This window comes from Salvelinus fontinalis, chromosome 39 (genome assembly GCF_029448725.1).
Source record: "Salvelinus fontinalis isolate EN_2023a chromosome 39, ASM2944872v1, whole genome shotgun sequence".
Lineage (NCBI taxonomy): Eukaryota > Metazoa > Chordata > Actinopteri > Salmoniformes > Salmonidae > Salvelinus > Salvelinus fontinalis.
The window spans coordinates 13,962,293-13,980,344 of NC_074703.1; the positions used below are offsets into that span (position 1 = coordinate 13,962,293).

An 18,052-nucleotide genomic window follows, 5' to 3' on the forward strand; every position below is an offset into this window, starting at 1 on the left:
CAGTTACCATAGAGCATAATACATCATTTTCAGATTTAGCATAGTCAATTATGATTTTATAATTAACCTCAAATCCTCTGTAATAAATGACCATACAATAATGTTGTGACCTAAATTGCCTGATGAATATATTGTTCTGTGAATCAACATGCTGTCCCCCGGCCTGTTGACTTACTAGTATGTTGTTGTACTTGTCTCTTCCACAGAGCTGCCGTACGGCTGGGAGAAGATTGATGACCCTATTTACGGAAGCTACTATGTGGAGTAAGTCTGGACCCACTGCTTTAATATTTAATGACTATTTTGATTTCCAGTGTTCCCCCGTGTTATGTTTCCACTGTCCTGTGTTAGTCAGAGTCATTAACGCTGCACAGGGCTGTGGCCAGGAGGCAGATGGTGGGTTTTTCTGCTGCTCATTTATACCTCTATCTCTGTCTGTCTGTCTGTGTGGATGGGTCAGTGGGTGATTGTTTGTTAGTGTGCATGCATTTGTGAGTGTGTGTATGTTTCTGTGTCTCTGTGTGAGTGTGTAACTGTGTACCTGTGTACCTGTTTACATGCGCAAGTTTATGTGTGTGTGTGTGTGTGTGTGTGTGTGTGTGTGTGTGTGTGTGTGTGTGTGTGTGTGTGTGTGTGTGGGTGGGTGGGTGGGTGTGTGGGTGGGTGGGTGGGTGGGTGTGTGCCATCTTTGTGCGATGTGGTGCAATGGTGATGTGTCTCTGTCTTCTCTATTGAACAAAATGTACCCTTCCTATTCTGGAAGTGTCCTTTCTCCTGCTGGATGCGCACTAGTCCCCCTAGTCCAGGGAGAGGAGGGGAGGTCTATTTATAGCCTGGCTGGAGAGGGAGTTTGCCTGGCTGGCCGTGTTCTATTCTCTATCCCCAAGAAAGACCAGAACACTGTACCTGCCTTGCCTACGCTCCCTCTCTCCCGCTGCCATGTAGAAATCCCATATCCCCATGCAGCCACTGAGCCATTGCACGTACGCACACTAGCGCCATACCTGACCCTGCCAAGTCCAATAGTTACAAATGAAGTCAGAAGTTTACATACACCTTAGCCAAATACATTTAAACTCAGTTCTTCACAATTCCTGACATTTAATCCTATTAAGAAGTCCCTGTCTTAGGTCAGTTAGGATCACCACTTTATTTTAAGAATGTGAAATGTCAGAATAATAGTAGAGAGAATGATTTATTTCAGCTTTTATTTCTTTCATCACATTCCCAGTGGGTCAGAAGTTTACATACACTCAATTAATATTTGTTAGCATTGCCTTTAAATTGTTTAACTTGGGCCAAACGTTTCGGGTAGCCTTCCACAAGCTTCCCACAATATGTTGGGTGAATTTTGGCCCATTCCTCCTGACAGAGCTGGTGTAACTGAGTCAGGTTTGTAGGCCTCCTTGCTCGCACACGCTTTTTCAGTTCTGCCCACAAATTTTCTATAGGATTGAGGTCAGAGCTTTGTGATGGCTACTCCAATACCTTGACTTTGTTGTCCTTAAGCCATTTTGCCACAACTTTGGAAGTATGCTTGGGGTCATTGTCCATTTGGAAGACCCAATTGTGACCAAGCTTTAACTTCCTGACTGATGTCTTGAGATGTTGCGTCAATATATCCACATAATTTCTTTCCTCATGATGACATCTATTTTATGAAGTGCACCAGACCCTCCTGCAGCAAAGCACCCCCACAACATGATGCTGCCACCCCGTGATTCACGGTTGGGATGGTGTTCTTTGGCTTGCAAGCCTCCTCCTTTTTCCTCCAAACATAAAGATGGTCATTATGGAAAAACAGTTCAATTTTTGTTTCTTCAGACCAGAGGACATTTCTCCAAAAAGTACAATCTTTGTCCCCATGTGCTGTTGCAAACCGTAGTCTGGCTTTTTTATGGCGGTTTTGGAGCAGTGGCTTCTTCCTTGCTGAGGGGCCTTTCAGTTTATGTTAATGTAGGACTCGTTTTACTGTGGATATAGATACTTCTTGTACCTGTGTCCTCCAGCATCTTCACAAAGTCCTTTGCTGTTGTTCTGAGATTGATTTGCACTTTTTGCACCAAAGTACGTTCATCTCTAGGAGGCAGAATGTGTCTCCTTCCTGAGGGGTATGACGGCTGAATGGTCCCATGGTGTTCATACTTGCGTACTATTGTTTGTATAGATGAGCGTGGTACCTTCAGCCGTTTGGAAATTGTTCCCAAGGATGAACCAGACTTGTGGAGGTCTACACATTTTCTTCTGAGGTCTTGGCTGATTTCTTTTGATTTTCCCATGATGTCAAGCAAAGAGGCACTGAGTTTGAAGGTAGGCCTTGAAATACATCCACAGGTACATCTCCAATTAACTCAAATGATGTCAATTAGCCTATCAGAAGCTTCTAAAGCCATGACATCATTTTCTGGAATTTTCCAAGCTATTTATAGGCAGTGTCAACTTAGTGTATGTAAACTTCTGACAGACTGGAATTGTGATACAGTGAATTATAAGTGAAATAATCTATCTGTAACAATTGTTGGAAAAATGACTTGTGTCATGCACAAAGTAGATGTCCTAACCAACTTGCCAAAACTATAGTTTGTTAACAAGAAATGTGTGGAGTGGTTGAAAAACGAGTTTTGACTCCAACCTAACTGTATGTAAACTTCCGACTTCAACTGTATGTCCCACTGCCTGGCTGTACTGTTGAGTTGACCTAATGTCTCATGAAGAAACAGAGGGTGTGTAGGCTGGGCAGACGCTGTTCGTACCTACAGAAGCATTATTCCTCCAGTCTTGCACCGTCCAGGAGGGCACATCTAAATGATGATTAATTACTTCACACTTTCAAAATTACAGTATTTAAAATTATCGACTATAATTATCGACTCGCTCCCGAAGACGTTCCAAATTAGCACTGACAGAATGTTTTTAGAAAATACACTCAAGGAGACATCTTTTTTCAGAACTCACTCCAGGAATCACACACTAAAGGATTCCTAATGCTGATTACAGGAAGCTGCAGATTTCAGTAGAATGGAACCTAATCGGGCGTTTGTTAATTTTTTCTTAGCAAAGCCATTCTGCAGCTCCATTACATAATACTAGGGATACTAAGGCTATTGAATTAATCATCGTAGCACAGCACTGTGCATCCAGCTCTTTACAGAGGGAGAGAGGAAGAGGATGAGGAGGTGGATACTACAGAGAGCACAGTGAAATGTCATACCTTTCTTTCTCTGTAGCCACATAAACAGACGGACACAGTTTGAGAACCCAGTCTTGGAAGCCAAGAGGAGAGTCCAGCAACACCAGCAAATGCAAGAGCAGGGTCTGTCCTCGCTGCCCCTACCTACTATCTACAGAGGTAAGGCACCCTCTACCTCTACCCAATGTGTTAAGAGTTTGTGTATGATTCTCGTGTGAAGATATTTTTAGCTCTAGGGAAATGTCTGTCATCTTTGTGTTTGTGTATCACTCATTCTTCACAACTCCCTTTTCTTCGCTAACACTTCGCTAACACTGTGCTAACACTTTGCTAACACCAGCTTCTCTGTTCAGCACACGTTTACCACCCCACTAAGTTCATCGAGGCTGTCTGAGGTAAAACATGCTGTATAGGTTGAGAGGGTTTGTCTCCGTGTTAAATTGGCCTCTGTGAGTGAAGGGGTTTGTCTCCATGGTTGCCCTTCCTGTACGCTGAAAAGTGAAGGCAGTGACAGCAGAGGGGGGTAAAAAAGGAGATAAAAAGGAAGTTTACTTGTGGGAGCATCAGACAGTGAGTAGACTACTTTATCTCTGTCACAGTGGTAGAGGAGGTTCCACTCTCCGCCACGTTACCAACAGCCACCCTGGCCCACATCGGCCCGGCACCGGAGCGCTGCCAGAGCCTCAGCGACCTCTCCCAGTCCCTCCCCCCGTGCCACCGAGTGTCGCTGTTGGGCCTGCACACCAACATGCTCCCCGCCTCCACCACCAACTCCCCACTGCAGCGCCCCCACCATGCGCGGAGGGATACGTCGTGCTGCCCACACCAGCACCTCCACCAGTCGCTTCACGCCTTTGTGATAGAGCCGGCTGCTGTGGGTTGTAGCCCATTCCCCCTGTGGTGCTCTCTCAGTAAGTAGGGCAGTGAGTAGTGATACAGGCGTGTTCTTCTTCTGCCTGGACTGAGCTGCCTCGCTCTCTTTTCAAAGCATGCCTGCTCCCCCGGCAGACCCACGCTGGATCCCTCCTCGTCTCAGACGCTCGACTCGCTGCTTGACATGTTTGATGGCGCTAGACTACGGTGTGTCTTCCCCTTACGTCTGGCGGCAGGCAGCAGAAACTGCAAACACCCGCTCTATGTCTGGACGCCTGACAACAAACATTGTCTTTAAGCAAACCGAGAGACGGGTGTGTGCCCCCAATTTGCCTTCCAAGGTGAACGGAGGGGAGATTGAATTGAGTGTGGCAAACCCTCATTGAGTTTTCCCCTTTGCCGTGCCAGAGACTATTTCATGAATCCTGGCCTTCCACTTTTTGGTTCCCTGAGCATTGTTTTTTGGGCGGATGAAGCGAGCTCATGGTTCTTCAGTGTTCCAACTCCCAACAGCATGTTGTTCCAGAATGTTAAGATCTCTCACCTGCTTCCCTCACCCCTCTGAGAAGGGAAATATACCAAGCTACTCCCATGGATGCTGATTATTCCTTGCACTGTGTTTTTGCTCCAGCTCTGAGTGTGTATTCAGCTACCAGAACCCTGGTGTAGGATGGGAGTGTAAGTGATGACATTTTAAATGGCTGTAGACATTCAGTGGAAGGTCTTGGCAGTGACAGCTTGGAGCTGGAGCAAACATTGTCCCACCTGCATAAGTCAGCACCCACCCCTCACTGTTCTAACACTGCCTACCACTCCACCTACCCAGAGAGTATCCCTGTGTTCATGCAGTCCCTCCACTAAACAAGCCTTACCTCTACCATCCTATTGAATGATCAAATGGCCTTGCATCAGCATTTGTGGTGCATAATGTTCGCTTTGTAAAGATCTAAGTATGATGTATGTGTGTATATTGTTCATTGATTGTGTGTGTGTGTGTGTGTGTGTGTGTGTGTGTGTGTGTGTGTGTGTGTGTGTGTGTGTGTGTGTGTGTGTGTGTGTGTGTGTGTGTGTGTGTGTGTGTGTGTGTGTGTGTGTGTGTGTGTTGTGTCTGCTTGCGTGCCTGTCTGTCCGTCCCTCCGTTTGTGTGTGTTCTCCCTTACAGAGAAGCCCCTGTTCACACGGGACGCCACCCAGCTGAAGGGCAGCTTCCTGTCCACGGCCCTGCAGAAGAGCAACATGGGTTTTGGCTTCACCATCATCGGAGGAGACGAGCCAGATGAGTTCCTGCAGGTCAAGAGTGTCATACCTGACGGCCCCGCTGCACAGGACAGAAAGATGGACACAGGTAAAACTGAACTCTTCTGAAATTTGGACACAGGTCGAACTAGTCTGAAAGATGGACACAGGTCAAACTGAGCTAGTCTGAAAGATGGACACAGGTCAAACTGAGCTAGTTTGAATGATGGATACAGGTCAAACTGAGCTAGTCTGAAAGATGGACACAGGTCAAACTGAGCTAGTCTGAAAGATGGACACAAGTCAAACTGAGCTAGTCTGAAAGATGGACACAGGTCAAACTGAGCTAGTCTGAAAGATGGACACAGGTCAAACTGAGTTAGTCTGAAAGATGGATACAGGTCAAACTGAGCTAGTCTGAAAGATGGACACAGGTCAAACTGAGCTAGTCTGAAAGATGGACACAGGTCAAACTGAGCTAGTCTGAAAGATGGACACAGGTCAAACTGAGCTAGTCTGAAAGATGGACACAGGTCAAACTGAGCTAGTCTGAAAGATGGACACAGGTCAAACTGAGCTAGTCTGAATGATGGACACAGGTCAAACTGAGTTAGTCTGAAAGATGGACACAGGTCAAACTGAGCTAGTCTGAAAGATGGACACAGGTCAAACTGAGCTAGTCTGAAAGATGGACACAGGTCAAACTGAGCTAGTCTGAAAGATGGACACAGGTCAAACTGAGCTAGTCTGAAAGATGGACACAGGTCAAACTGAGCTAGTCTGAAAGATGGACACAGGTCAAACTGAGCTAGTCTGAAAGATGGACACAGGTCAAACTGAACTAGTCTGAAAGATGGACACAGGTCAAACTGAGCTAGTCTGAAAGATGGACACAGGTCAAACTGAGCTAGTCTACTCACATTGAACCACACACATTCATAACACAAACTTCTACACACACACACACACACACACACACACACACACACACACACACACACACACACACACACACACACACACACACACACACACACACAGTGTTTACACACATGTATTCTAAACATACTGACACACAATTACATGTACATGCTTATTTAAACGACACACATACATGACATGAACACGTACAGATAGCAAGAGAGTGTTTGGACTGGAAATGGCCTATCCTTGAGCGTATCAATGGGACAGTCTCTCTGAAACAATGGGACAGTCTCTCTGAAACAATGGGACAGTCTCTCTGAAACAATGGGACAATCCCTCTGAAACAATGGGACAGTCTCTCTGAAACAATGGGACAATCCCTCTGAAACAATGGGACAGTCTCTCTGAAACAATGGGACAGCCTATAGTGGTGACCCAGAAGGAGAGATAATATCTCTCTCTCTCTCTCTCTCTCGCTCTCTCTCTCGCTCTCTCACGCTCTCTCTCTCTCTCTCGCTCTATATATACAGTATATATATAGTGGTGACCCAGCAGGAGAGTTCATCTCTCTCTCTCTCTCTGCACATGTGTGTGGGGTGCAGTGTGTGTGCGAACTTGCCTGCAAGACTGTTTGGGTGCGTGTGTGTGCGTATGTGTGTGCGTGCGTGCCTGCGGGGCTGTGTTTGTCCATTAATCACTGTAAGGATTCTTAACACCATAACTCCTGGCTTTGCCTGTGCTCCCCGGGCTGCATGGGAAACACACACACACACACACACACACACACTGAGAAACTAGCCAACTGCACTGAAAGTCAGCAGGGGAATAGAACTCTGGAATACCTGTCAATGCTCTCTGCATGGCCCTGTGTATTTATAAACTACTCTGCATGGCCCTGTGTATTTATAAACTACTCTGCATGGCCCTGTGTATTTATAAAATACTCTGCATGGCCCTGTGTATTTATAAACTACTCTGCATGGCCCTGTGTATTTATAAACTACTCTGCATGACCTTGTGTATTTATAAACTACTCTGCATGGCCCTGTGTATTTATAAACTACTCTGCATGGCCCTGTGTATTTATAAACTACTCTGCATGACCCTGTTTATTTATAAAGTACTCTGCATGGCCCTGTGTATTTATAAACTACTCTGCATGGCCCTGTGTATTTATAAACTACTCTGCATGGCCCTGTGTATTTATAAACTACTCTGCATGGCCCTGTGGTGTATTTATAAACTACTCTGCATGGCCCTGTGTATTTATAAACTACTCTGCATGGCCCTGTGTATTTATAAACTACTCTGCATGGCCCTGTGTATTTATAAACTACTCTGCATGGCCCTGTGTATTTATAAAATACTCTGCATGGCCCTGTGTATTTATAAAATACTCTGCATGGCCCTGTGTATTTATAAACTACTCTGCATGGCCCTGTGTATTTATAAAATACTCTGCATGGCCTTGTGTATTTATAAACTACTCTGCATGGCCCTGTGTATTTATAAACTACTCTGCATGGCCCTGTGTATTTATAAACTACTCTGCATGGCCCTGTGTATTTATAAACTACTCTGCATGGCCCTGTGTATTTATAAACTACTCTGCATGGCCCTGTGTATTTATAAACTACTCTGCATGGCCCTGTGTATTTATAAACTACTCTGCATGGCCCTGTGTATTTATAAACTACTCTGCATTACTTACTAGACTGGACCAAGTGCAGTATTTTCCCTGACTTATTCATCAGTGCTTTGACCTGGTTGTACTGTACTATACCGTACTATTCTGTACAATACTGTACTGTACTGTATTGTACTATACTGTAGTATACTGTACTGTATAGTGTTCGCTGATACAGTAGTTGATGGGTTGTTTCAGGTCAGACTAGATGGTACATTTTACATTGTGAGATGATCATATGTTTTATGTGCCACAGTATATCATGTGGAAGTATTACAATGTATGATACACTATAATGTAGCTATTAAAAATATAGCCGAGTCAGACCATTACTGCTGTTCCAGCTGGGAGATAGGCATTATTACTTAGGTGGTGTACAGATCATTTTCCTTTACTTGGCGATACTTCCTCAATTCCCGACTTGGAAGATAACACATGTCTTCAAACTTCCATGGATAGTTGCAGCTGGTTGAATTTAGAAAATGCTTTGTTATTAAATGAAATATTTTTTTGTTCCATGATGTAATCCAACACCGCCAACTTGTCTATTTCAAATATTTTCAAATCTCATTGAGACAGGTGGATGTCCACCCCAAAATGTCTTATGTCATGTGTGTGACTCAGAAATCAATTGTTGTGTTGAATGGACCTCACCTGTCTCGATCAATGAGAAGATTTGAATTAGACAAGATGTCAGTGTACACATTGTTGTATTACTTCATGGAGCAAAAAAAAATGTCACGACGGAGCATTTTCTAAATTCAAACAAACCAGCTGCAACTATTCATGGATGTTTATAAAACATGCGTTGTCTTCCAAGTCAGGAAGTGAGGAAGTATCGCCAAGTAAAGGTTGCAATAGTGTCTATCAGCCAGCTTGAACAGCAGTAATGGTCTGATTAGGTAATATTTTTAATAGCTCGGTATACTGTCTATTCTGTGGTCCTCCCAACATTCTCCTCTCCTCCTCCTCCTCCTCCTCTCCTCCTCCTCCTCTCCTCTCCTCTCCTCTCCTCTCCTCTCCTCTCCTCTCCTCTCCTCTCCTCTCTCCCTCAAGACTCAGTGGCCTAGTTAAGCTGCGTTGGATTCTAGCAGCACATAGTTAATAGAGGGAGAGAAGGAAACCAGGCCTGTGGAAGTGTGAAACTCACAATTTCAGAAGGATTATTTGTCGCTCTCTGTTCGTGCACACACACACACACACACACACACACACACACACACACACACACACACACACACACACACACACACACACACACACACACACACACACACACACACACACACACACACACACACACACACACACACACACTCACACAAGGCCTCTTCTGCCTGCTTCGCTACATGGTTCCAGACCCAGAGAAATGTGTTGAGGAAAAACATATGATACCATCTCTTTCAGCAGGGACACAGTGGTTAGATGTGACACTGTATTTGTTAGAGGGAAAGCACAGTATTTTTCATGTTAAAGTATGTGACCTAATACAGTAACCTGGAATGTACAGTATTGGAGGAGGATAAAGTGTATCAAGGTATGTGGTGGGGTCCATTGACATAGGGTTGGGTTCATGCAATCAAACCAATAGCAACTTACCTTTGTTTCCACAACTAAACCCACACACGTACCCTTATCTAAAAACTTAAAGCATCTGCCTGTGAAGGGAAGCTACCTACTATTCTTAAAGGTGACTCACCACCTGGATTCGGTCTTATGTAGCAACATTTGAAATGGTGTATTTTACATTGGATACAAGTCGAGACTCAGAGCTACAAAATGGTGTATCATACACTACAATGGCATACAATACACTGCATTTTTGAGGAACAATGGGAAAGTAATTCTGTTTTGAAAGTTGCTAAACTTGTAAACTCACTTTTGAGAAAATGGCCTTTGAATATTGTGGTATCTAGTGATGAGCTCTTTTTTGTTTCCACCCATTCAGCATCGTTCACACCCTTTTAAGCTTTAGCCCCCTCCCATCTCGTTTCGCTCTCGGAGCGTTCAGAGTGCACACTTGACTCTCTGGCCGATGATTTGCTTACCTCCTGGATAACATGAAACAGCCTAACCAGCTCTGCTGGTACAATTTCATTACGCTTTTTTGCGTACGTTTACTGACATCGGACATATTCAACGGGTGTTGTACACTTTAGCTAAAGACATGTAGCTAGCTAGCTAGGTAAACAATGAACCTAGCTAGGTAAACAGCGTGTACGATCACACACGTTATCTAGGTAAACAACAATGAACACAGTGCCAAATCATGTCGTTACTACCCTGTATGAATATGCTGGGAGCTAACTAACCAGGTTCAATGATGGCTAGCTAACATTAGGCTCTAACTAGAAAAGCAAACGGCTCTGGGATACCACTAACGTCAGCCAGGGAGCCAACCAGCTAACATTAGCTAGCTAGCGAACAGTACACTTTAACTGGAAATGAAACCACTTTATTAGAAATGTGTAATTAGAAATGTGTAATATCTGAAAATGTAGCTAGCTAACGCTAGACTATCTTACCTGTATACATCATTATGCATGATGGACGTGTCTCCCTGTCACGGATGCCTTGCCACGGTTGCCCTTAGTTTGAAGATGTAATCTGGAGACAGGTGTTTTCTCCATCTCTTTAGCTATCATACACTAATTCCACTGATTTCAAAACTTGATCCTCCAGAAAGTGGAGAGCAACACTTATGCAGCTCCACTACACAATACGTTTTTTTTTAAAGACGCGTTCGACAGGATTACCAACACAGACTGACCAGCTCAAATTTCTTTCTGTGTGTGTATGTGCCAATGGTCCAGATGGCTGCTCTGTCCTCCGCCATGGACACATATGGCATCTACTGCAGTCAGAACCCCCCCTACTGGGGACACTTTAACACTATGATATGATGGCCTGTTCTTGGCAGGAGGAGGATGTCTTCTGTTCCATACTGTTGAACGACCATTAGTAGGAGATAGACGTGATGGGAGGGATGGAAGCATCATGGTCCTTGGATAGTGTGTTTCTATTGGTCAGGTCATAGTGTGGAGGTTGGAGGACATTGGTGACTTAAGACGTAGGGTAATGTGGAGTAGAGGTTCGTGATTGTTTTGAGAAAGAACTAGAAGTCAAAGAAAAGCGGAGGATAGAGACAGAGAGACAAAGTGTGTGTGTGGCACTGGGTGAGTGTGTTCGTATGTATGCGCATGCATATTTGGTGTGGGAGAAAATACGTGTGAAATCCTGCAGTGGTGTCCCTCCTCGTCCCCTGTCATAAAGAATGATTTCCTGGGCCAAGGCGACCAGGGCATGATGAGGTCATGGCGCCATCATTTGTTTTCCAGGAGCGTGTGAAGCTATTGATTGTTACACCAGGGCTCCAGGCAAATGTCGTCCATATTTACCCAGATTAATTAAACAGTCCCGCTTCCACACGTCACACTGCCTCCAGGAATACGTTAACGCTAGTTCTGTCAGTATGAACCTGTATTTAAACTCTGAGCGCGTTCTGTCTCCACACAAAAAGGAAATGACAATGACAGGGTATGCTAAGTAGCCTGGTTCCCAGGTCAGTTTGTGCTGAGTTGCAAACATCTATGGTAATTGTGCATACTCTCTCTATCTCTCTCTCTCGCTCCCTCTCTCTCTCTCGCTCCCTCTCTCTCTCTCCTCTCCTCTCTCATTGGCATAATAATTATGCTTAAAATTGAAAAATAATGATTGTCATTATAAACCTGGGCATTGCGTTTTGGCGAGACTGAAATTAAATATGGATGCCACTTTGTGTTCTCCCACTTAATCAACATCCTTTGAAATATAGAGCCGTATCTCACCTGACAGAACACAAATCTCACTCGTTTGTCCACCACACAATTCACTGACTAGTGTATTTCTGTGCCTAATAGTTTTGTCCATTATCTGAGGTCTGATTCAGGTACAGTAATGCTGGGACCTATTCAGTAGAATGCAACGTTCAGATTACATTTTAGATAGAAATGTAGCGTATTGATACTGAGACAAAGACCGATTCTGCATGAAAAAGAACCATGCTTGTTCTACACAATATTGAATAAGCCCTATTGAACACCCTATAGGTCTCTGTTTTTGGCAGTCTATTTGGCCTTGATTGGCTGTGTGTCTCCCCTCCTCCAGGTGATGTCATCGTGTACATCAATGACGTGTGTGTCCTGGGCACCACCCATGCCGACGTGGTCAAGCTGTTCCAGTCAGTGCCCATCGGGCAGAGCGTAACCCTGGTACTTTGCCGTGGCTACCAGCTGCCCTACGACCCCGAGGACCCGGGCGCCAGCGCCGGCGTCACCACCACCCTCCTCTCCCCCCTGGGCCTGATGGAGCAGCGCCCCCTCCTGGTCAACGGACGCTCCAACTACGACAGCTACATGGACTACATCTCGCGCACGGCACGCTTCGTCCAGGAGCACGGTGACCAACATCTCAACACCCACCACCACCATCAACCCCCGCCGCCGCCGCACCCTGGCGACACCCACCTGGACGGCTCCTCCCTGACGCCCGGCGGGCCGCACGGCGAGGACTCGGTGTCCATGGCGTCATCGGGGGCGACGCAGGCGGAGCTGCTGACGCTGACCATGGTGAAGGGGGCGGAAGGGTTCGGGTTCACCATCGCAGACAGCCCGACGGGCCAGAGGGTGAAGCAGGTGCTGGAGCCCCAGGGGTGTCCTGGTCTGTGTGAGGGGGACCTGATCGTAGACATCAACCAGCAGGGAGTGCAGGGCCTCAGTCACACCCAGGTGGTGGAGCTGCTCAAGGAGTGTGCCGTCGGGGCTGAGACAAGCCTGGTCATCCAGAGGGGTGGAGGAGGTAAGAATAACCCCGGGGCCTCCATAACCGGCTGGCTTCTTCCTGTCTTTCTTTCCATGTAGCAGAGCGTCTTCATATACCGATCTCTCTCTCTCTCTCTCTCTCTCTCTCTCTCTCTCTCTCTCTCTCTCTCTCTCTCTCTCTCTCTCTCTCTCTCTGTCTGTCTGTCTGTCTGTCTGTCTGTCTGTCTGTCTGTCTGTCTGTCCAGTTGTGGCCAAAAGTTTAGAGAATGACACAAATATACATTTTCACAAAGTCTGCTGCCCCAGTTTGTATGATGGCAATTTGCATATACTCCAGAATGTTATGAAGAGTGATCAGATGAATTGCAATTAATTGCAAAGTCCCTCTTTGCCGTGCAAATGAACTGAATCCCCAAAAAAACATTTCCAATGCATTTCAGCCCTGCCACAAAGGTACCAGCTGACATCATGTTAGTGATTCTCTCATTAACACAGGTGTGAGTGTTGACGAGGATAAGCCTGGAAATCACTCTGTCATGCTGATTGAGTTTGAATAACAGACCGGAAGCTTCAAAAGGAGGGTGGTGCTTGGAATCATTGTTTTTCCTCTGTCAACCATGATTACCTGCAAGGAAACACGTGCCATCATCATTGCTTTGCACAAAAGGGCTTCACAGGCAAGGATATTGCTGCCAGTAAGATTGCACCTAAATCAACCATTTATCGGATCAATTGTTGTGAAGAAGGGTTCAAGGCGCCCAAGAAAGTCCAGCAAGCGCCAGGACCATCTCCTAAAGTTGATTCAGCTGCGGGATCGGGGCACCACCAGTACAGAGCTTGCTCAGGAATGGCAGCAGGCAGGTGAGTGCATCTGCATGCACAGTGAGGCGAAGACTTTTGGAGGATGGCCTGGTGTCAAGAAGGGCCTCAAAGAAGCCACTTCTCTCCAGGAAAAACATCAGGGACAGACTGATATTCTGCAAAAGGTACAGGGATTCGACTGCTGAGGACTGGGGTTAGGACATTTTCTCTGATGAATCCCCTTTCCGATTGTTTGGGGCATCCGGAAAAAAGCTTGTCCGGAGAAGACAAGGTGAGCGCTACCATCAGTCCTGTGTCATGCCAACAGTAAAGCATCCTGAGACCATTCATGTGTGGGGTGTCTTCTCAGCCAAAGGAGTGGGCTCACTCACAATTTTGCCTAAGAACACAGCCATGAATAAAGAATGGTCCCAACACATCCTCCGGGAGCAACTTCTCCCAACCATCCAGGAACAGTTTGGTGACAAACAATGCCTTTTCCAGCATGATGGAGCACCTTGCCATAAGGCAAAAGTGACAACTAAGTGGCTCGGGGAACAAAACATCGACATTTTGGGTCCATGACCAGGAAACTCCCCAGACCTTAATCCCATTGAGAACTTGTGGTCAATCCTCAAGAGGCGGGTGGACAAACACAAACCCACAAATTCTGACAAACTCCAAGCATTGATTATGCAAGAATGGGCTGCCCTCAGTCAGGATGTGGCCCAGAAGTTAATTGACAGCATGCCAGGATGGATGGCAGAGGTCTTGAAAAAGAAGGGTCAACACTGCAAATATTGACTCTTGCATCAATTTCATGTAATTGTCAATAAAAGCCTTTGACACTTATGAAATGCTTGTAATTATACTTCAGTATTCCATAGTAACATCTGACAAAAATATCTAAAGACACTGAAGCAGCAAACTTTGTGGAAATGAATATCTGTGTCATTCTCAAAACTTTTGGCCACGACTGTATATCTTGCTCTCTCACACTGTCTTTCTCTTTCTCCTCCTTTTACTCTCTATCTCTCTCTCTTTTTTCCTGGTGACCTGGTCCAGGTGAGTGTGTGTGTCCTGTCCTAAGACCACAGAAACCCATTATACAGTACGGCCGGGTTTGACTGACACACAGCTGCTCTCACAGGATCTTTACTCTACTTTACTTTACTTACTGGGGAGAAAAAGTGCTTACCTTCCGTTTACTCTGAAGGACTCATGTTGTGCGTATTTAGCTTGCGCTCTTTCTTTGGCATCCGAACAGAGATTTTATTGATTATATTTCCTGCTTGATAAAAACGCTGACTCATTTTAAATGTTTTTAAGTTTTTCTATTTGTACTGCGACCTTTCTTAGAAAAGTTTAGTATGTGTGCAGTCTAGACTTTTGTGTGCAGAAAATTGCAGCCAAAATAAAAAGACAATGACGTGAGCAAGATATAAGCTACTACCCTTACTAACATACTGTATACTACATACTTAGTGAGTATATACTACATACTATATACTATTAGTTCATTTCAGTATACTGTAAATGAACAGTATGCTTTCAGTTGAGCGTACTAGCTCTTCGCCTGTCTTCCAAAAGTTGATGCTGTTGCTATGCAACCTCTTGCTAGCTAGTTATAGCATACAAATGACTAGTTAGACATTTTATGACTCTGGGTGTGTTCTTAAATTCAATCTGGAGGGCCAGAGTGTGCTCGTAAATTCCGAGCTTTGTCAGATTGTCCGTTTGTAAATTCAGAGCATTTGGCTGGACGCTCGGGCCGAGGAGTAGCGTTGATTTGAGCGTTCTGACCTTACAATGGCAGTCAATCACCCAAGCTAACGTTGGCTAGCTTGCTAGCTACTTCCAGACACAAATGAGACCACTCTGACCATTTTACTCACCCTAGCAGAGCTGGTTAGGCAGTTTTCATGTTATCCAGAGCGTTGTTGACTGTAACTGTGCTGCTGGCAACAATTAAATTACTTTTTTCCCTCACGTTTACTGACACCAGCCATATTCAAAGGGTGTTGGGCGCTTGTATATTCATTATTCTGCAAATCGGAGTAGAAAGCCAGAGCGAATTTACGAAAGCACCTGAATGTCCATTGAGAGCGCACAACGACTAAACCATTTAGCTAAGCTAAGAATGATGGGGAAAATCAAGTCAATAAACATTGGGTAGATAGCGTATAGTTAATATACTGGCAAGTTTGATGTATAAGTTGTCAACTAACGTTAGGTAGCTAGTTAACAACATACCGGTATATACTGCTGTAATGATATGCTATGTGGTTTGTAAGGACAGTGTAGCTAACAAATTGTCAGCCAACATAACGTGTAAGGTCACTTATTTGAAAAGTCATTACTTGATTACATTGGTCAACATTTTGTTAACATTTGTCAGAATTAGTTAAAGCAATGGATTTGTATCCGCTCTCGTTGGACTTCGGCTGCATATTTTCACCCATTTTCTTCAAATCTGAAAACGATGTGAAGCCACGCCCATTTCCTGAATAATTGCATTATGGGCCCTAAAGTACGGAAATAGTGTCCTCTGCTTGTATACTTCCTATTTTGAAGTATGTAGTACGATATCCGGGAACTTTTGGCATACTAACTTTATCCATACTATGACCAATAAGCATACTATATACTCAATTCATATCACAAATACTACGGTTAGTGCGGTTAGTATGAGTATTCGAACAGCTATAGAGTGTAGATCTATTCTATGTGTGTTATTTCTATGCTTCCCATTCTTAAGTTTAGTTTTTGCCTCTTACTTTCGGTTTTGTACACCAGCTTCAAACAGCTGAAAATACTATAGTTTTGGTTATGGAAAATATATTTCATAGCGGTTTCGATGGTACAATGATTCACTACGCAATGACTGCTTGTTTTGTCACATAAACTGAAATAAGGCGAATTACAAAAAAATTTGCAACCAGGAAATGTTGGAGCGACTTCTGCATATTGCACCTTTTTAAGATTTTATATGGAACCCAATAGCACTGTGGTCACATATTCAAGTCAGAAAAATCAGACTTCTCTAAGGTTGCAAACCTCTACTTGATGGACCTTGTTTAATGTGATGTCAGTATGGTTTTGTATCATTCAGGGGAGAAAGAGCTATCTCAAGGAGGAGAGATTGGGAGTGATCCCATCCCCTTGTATCTCTAGGAGGTAGAGATTTTATTGATTGAATTTCCTGCTTGATAAAAACGCTGACTCATTTTCAAGGTGTCTGTTTTCTATTTGCCCTGCAATCTTTCTTTTAGAAAAGTATGTAAGACTTTTGTGTGCAGAGAACTACGGCGTGAAATAAATAGACAATGACGTGATCAGGATATAGAATGTTAAGAAGCCAGTGCCAGTTGATAATTTGCGCTATAGTGCTTCTATTTCCGTCTTGTTTGTCTGAGAGAAAGGCCTGCTAACAAACAACATGTAACAGGCTGCTAACAGGCTAGCCATCTTTATCTGAGTCAAACTATGATTCTCCTCTTGTTTCCTCTAGGATGATTGGAGTGTTGTATTGTATAGATGATCACATCAGATAGATCAGCTATATGAATGCTGTGCTTATACAGGTACATTACTTGGGCTAGAATTGGGATAGGAAATCTGATACAATTGTATATGGAACTCCATGTCACTGGTCAAAGTCAGAAAATTGTCCCTTTCTAATATAAGGGAGAAAACCTCTACTTGATGGACCTTGATGTGACGTCAGTATCGTTTTGTATCATTCAGCGGAGAGGGAGTGATCCCATCCACCGTAGAGGTTAATGGCAGGACATGAGTTGTAGTTAAGCCTACTGTGATCAGGAAGCTCCCATCTTGCCTATGCCGTTCTGTACCATCACTCATTCATATATCTTTATGTACATATTCTTTATCCCTTTACACTTGTGTGTATAAGGTAGGAGTTGTGGAATTGTTAGGTTAGATTACTTGTTGGTTATTACTGCATTGTCGGAACTAGAAGCACAATAATTTAGCTACACTCGCATTAACATCTGCTAACCATGTGTATGTGACAAATACATTTGATTTTAATCCTCCTGCCCTATTGAAGTGTGGAGTCAGTGATTGCAATAATGGCCCACAATGACTCAGCCATTACACTGCCCCCCCCCCCCCCCCCCCCCCCCCCCCCCACACACACACACACACACACACACACACACGCACACACACACCCCGTCAATAATTGTTGATCAACTGGTAGAAGACTAATAGTCAGAGAGCCAGGCAGATAGCTCCATGGTGACTAACTTACAGAGAAAGGTCAATGTCATTTTAGGAATTGATTTACTGTCAGTTGAACATTTCTTTCTTTATTAGGCTGGCATGTAATTCAGGGCCCAACAGAGCGCATGTGAACAGAATGAAAAACAGAGGGACGGGGGAAGCAGGGGAACGCAGGAGAGAAGAAAGCAGAAGATGTGAGACCAGGAAGTGGAGAAAGGGATAGGTGCTGAGAGGGTTAAGTCGCTTTTGTCTCATGAGGGATGCCCATACACACACACACACACACACACACAC

General features: G+C 44.5%; 1 protein-coding gene across 10 annotated transcripts in view; it reads left to right on the forward strand.

Moving 5' to 3' along the window:
* Nucleotides 1–18,052, forward strand: part of LOC129838228 (membrane-associated guanylate kinase, WW and PDZ domain-containing protein 2-like) — a 316,505-nt gene that overhangs the window by 257,795 nt on the left and 40,658 nt on the right. For all 10 annotated transcript variants that reach the window (XM_055905022.1, XM_055905024.1, XM_055905023.1 and 7 more), the window contains exons 7-10: nucleotides 207–264; nucleotides 3,228–3,349; nucleotides 5,226–5,408; nucleotides 12,057–12,746. In XM_055905022.1, the coding sequence (XP_055760997.1) occupies nucleotides 207–264; nucleotides 3,228–3,349; nucleotides 5,226–5,408; nucleotides 12,057–12,746 (1,053 nt within the window). The remainder of the gene's footprint in view (nucleotides 1–206; nucleotides 265–3,227; nucleotides 3,350–5,225; nucleotides 5,409–12,056; nucleotides 12,747–18,052) is intronic.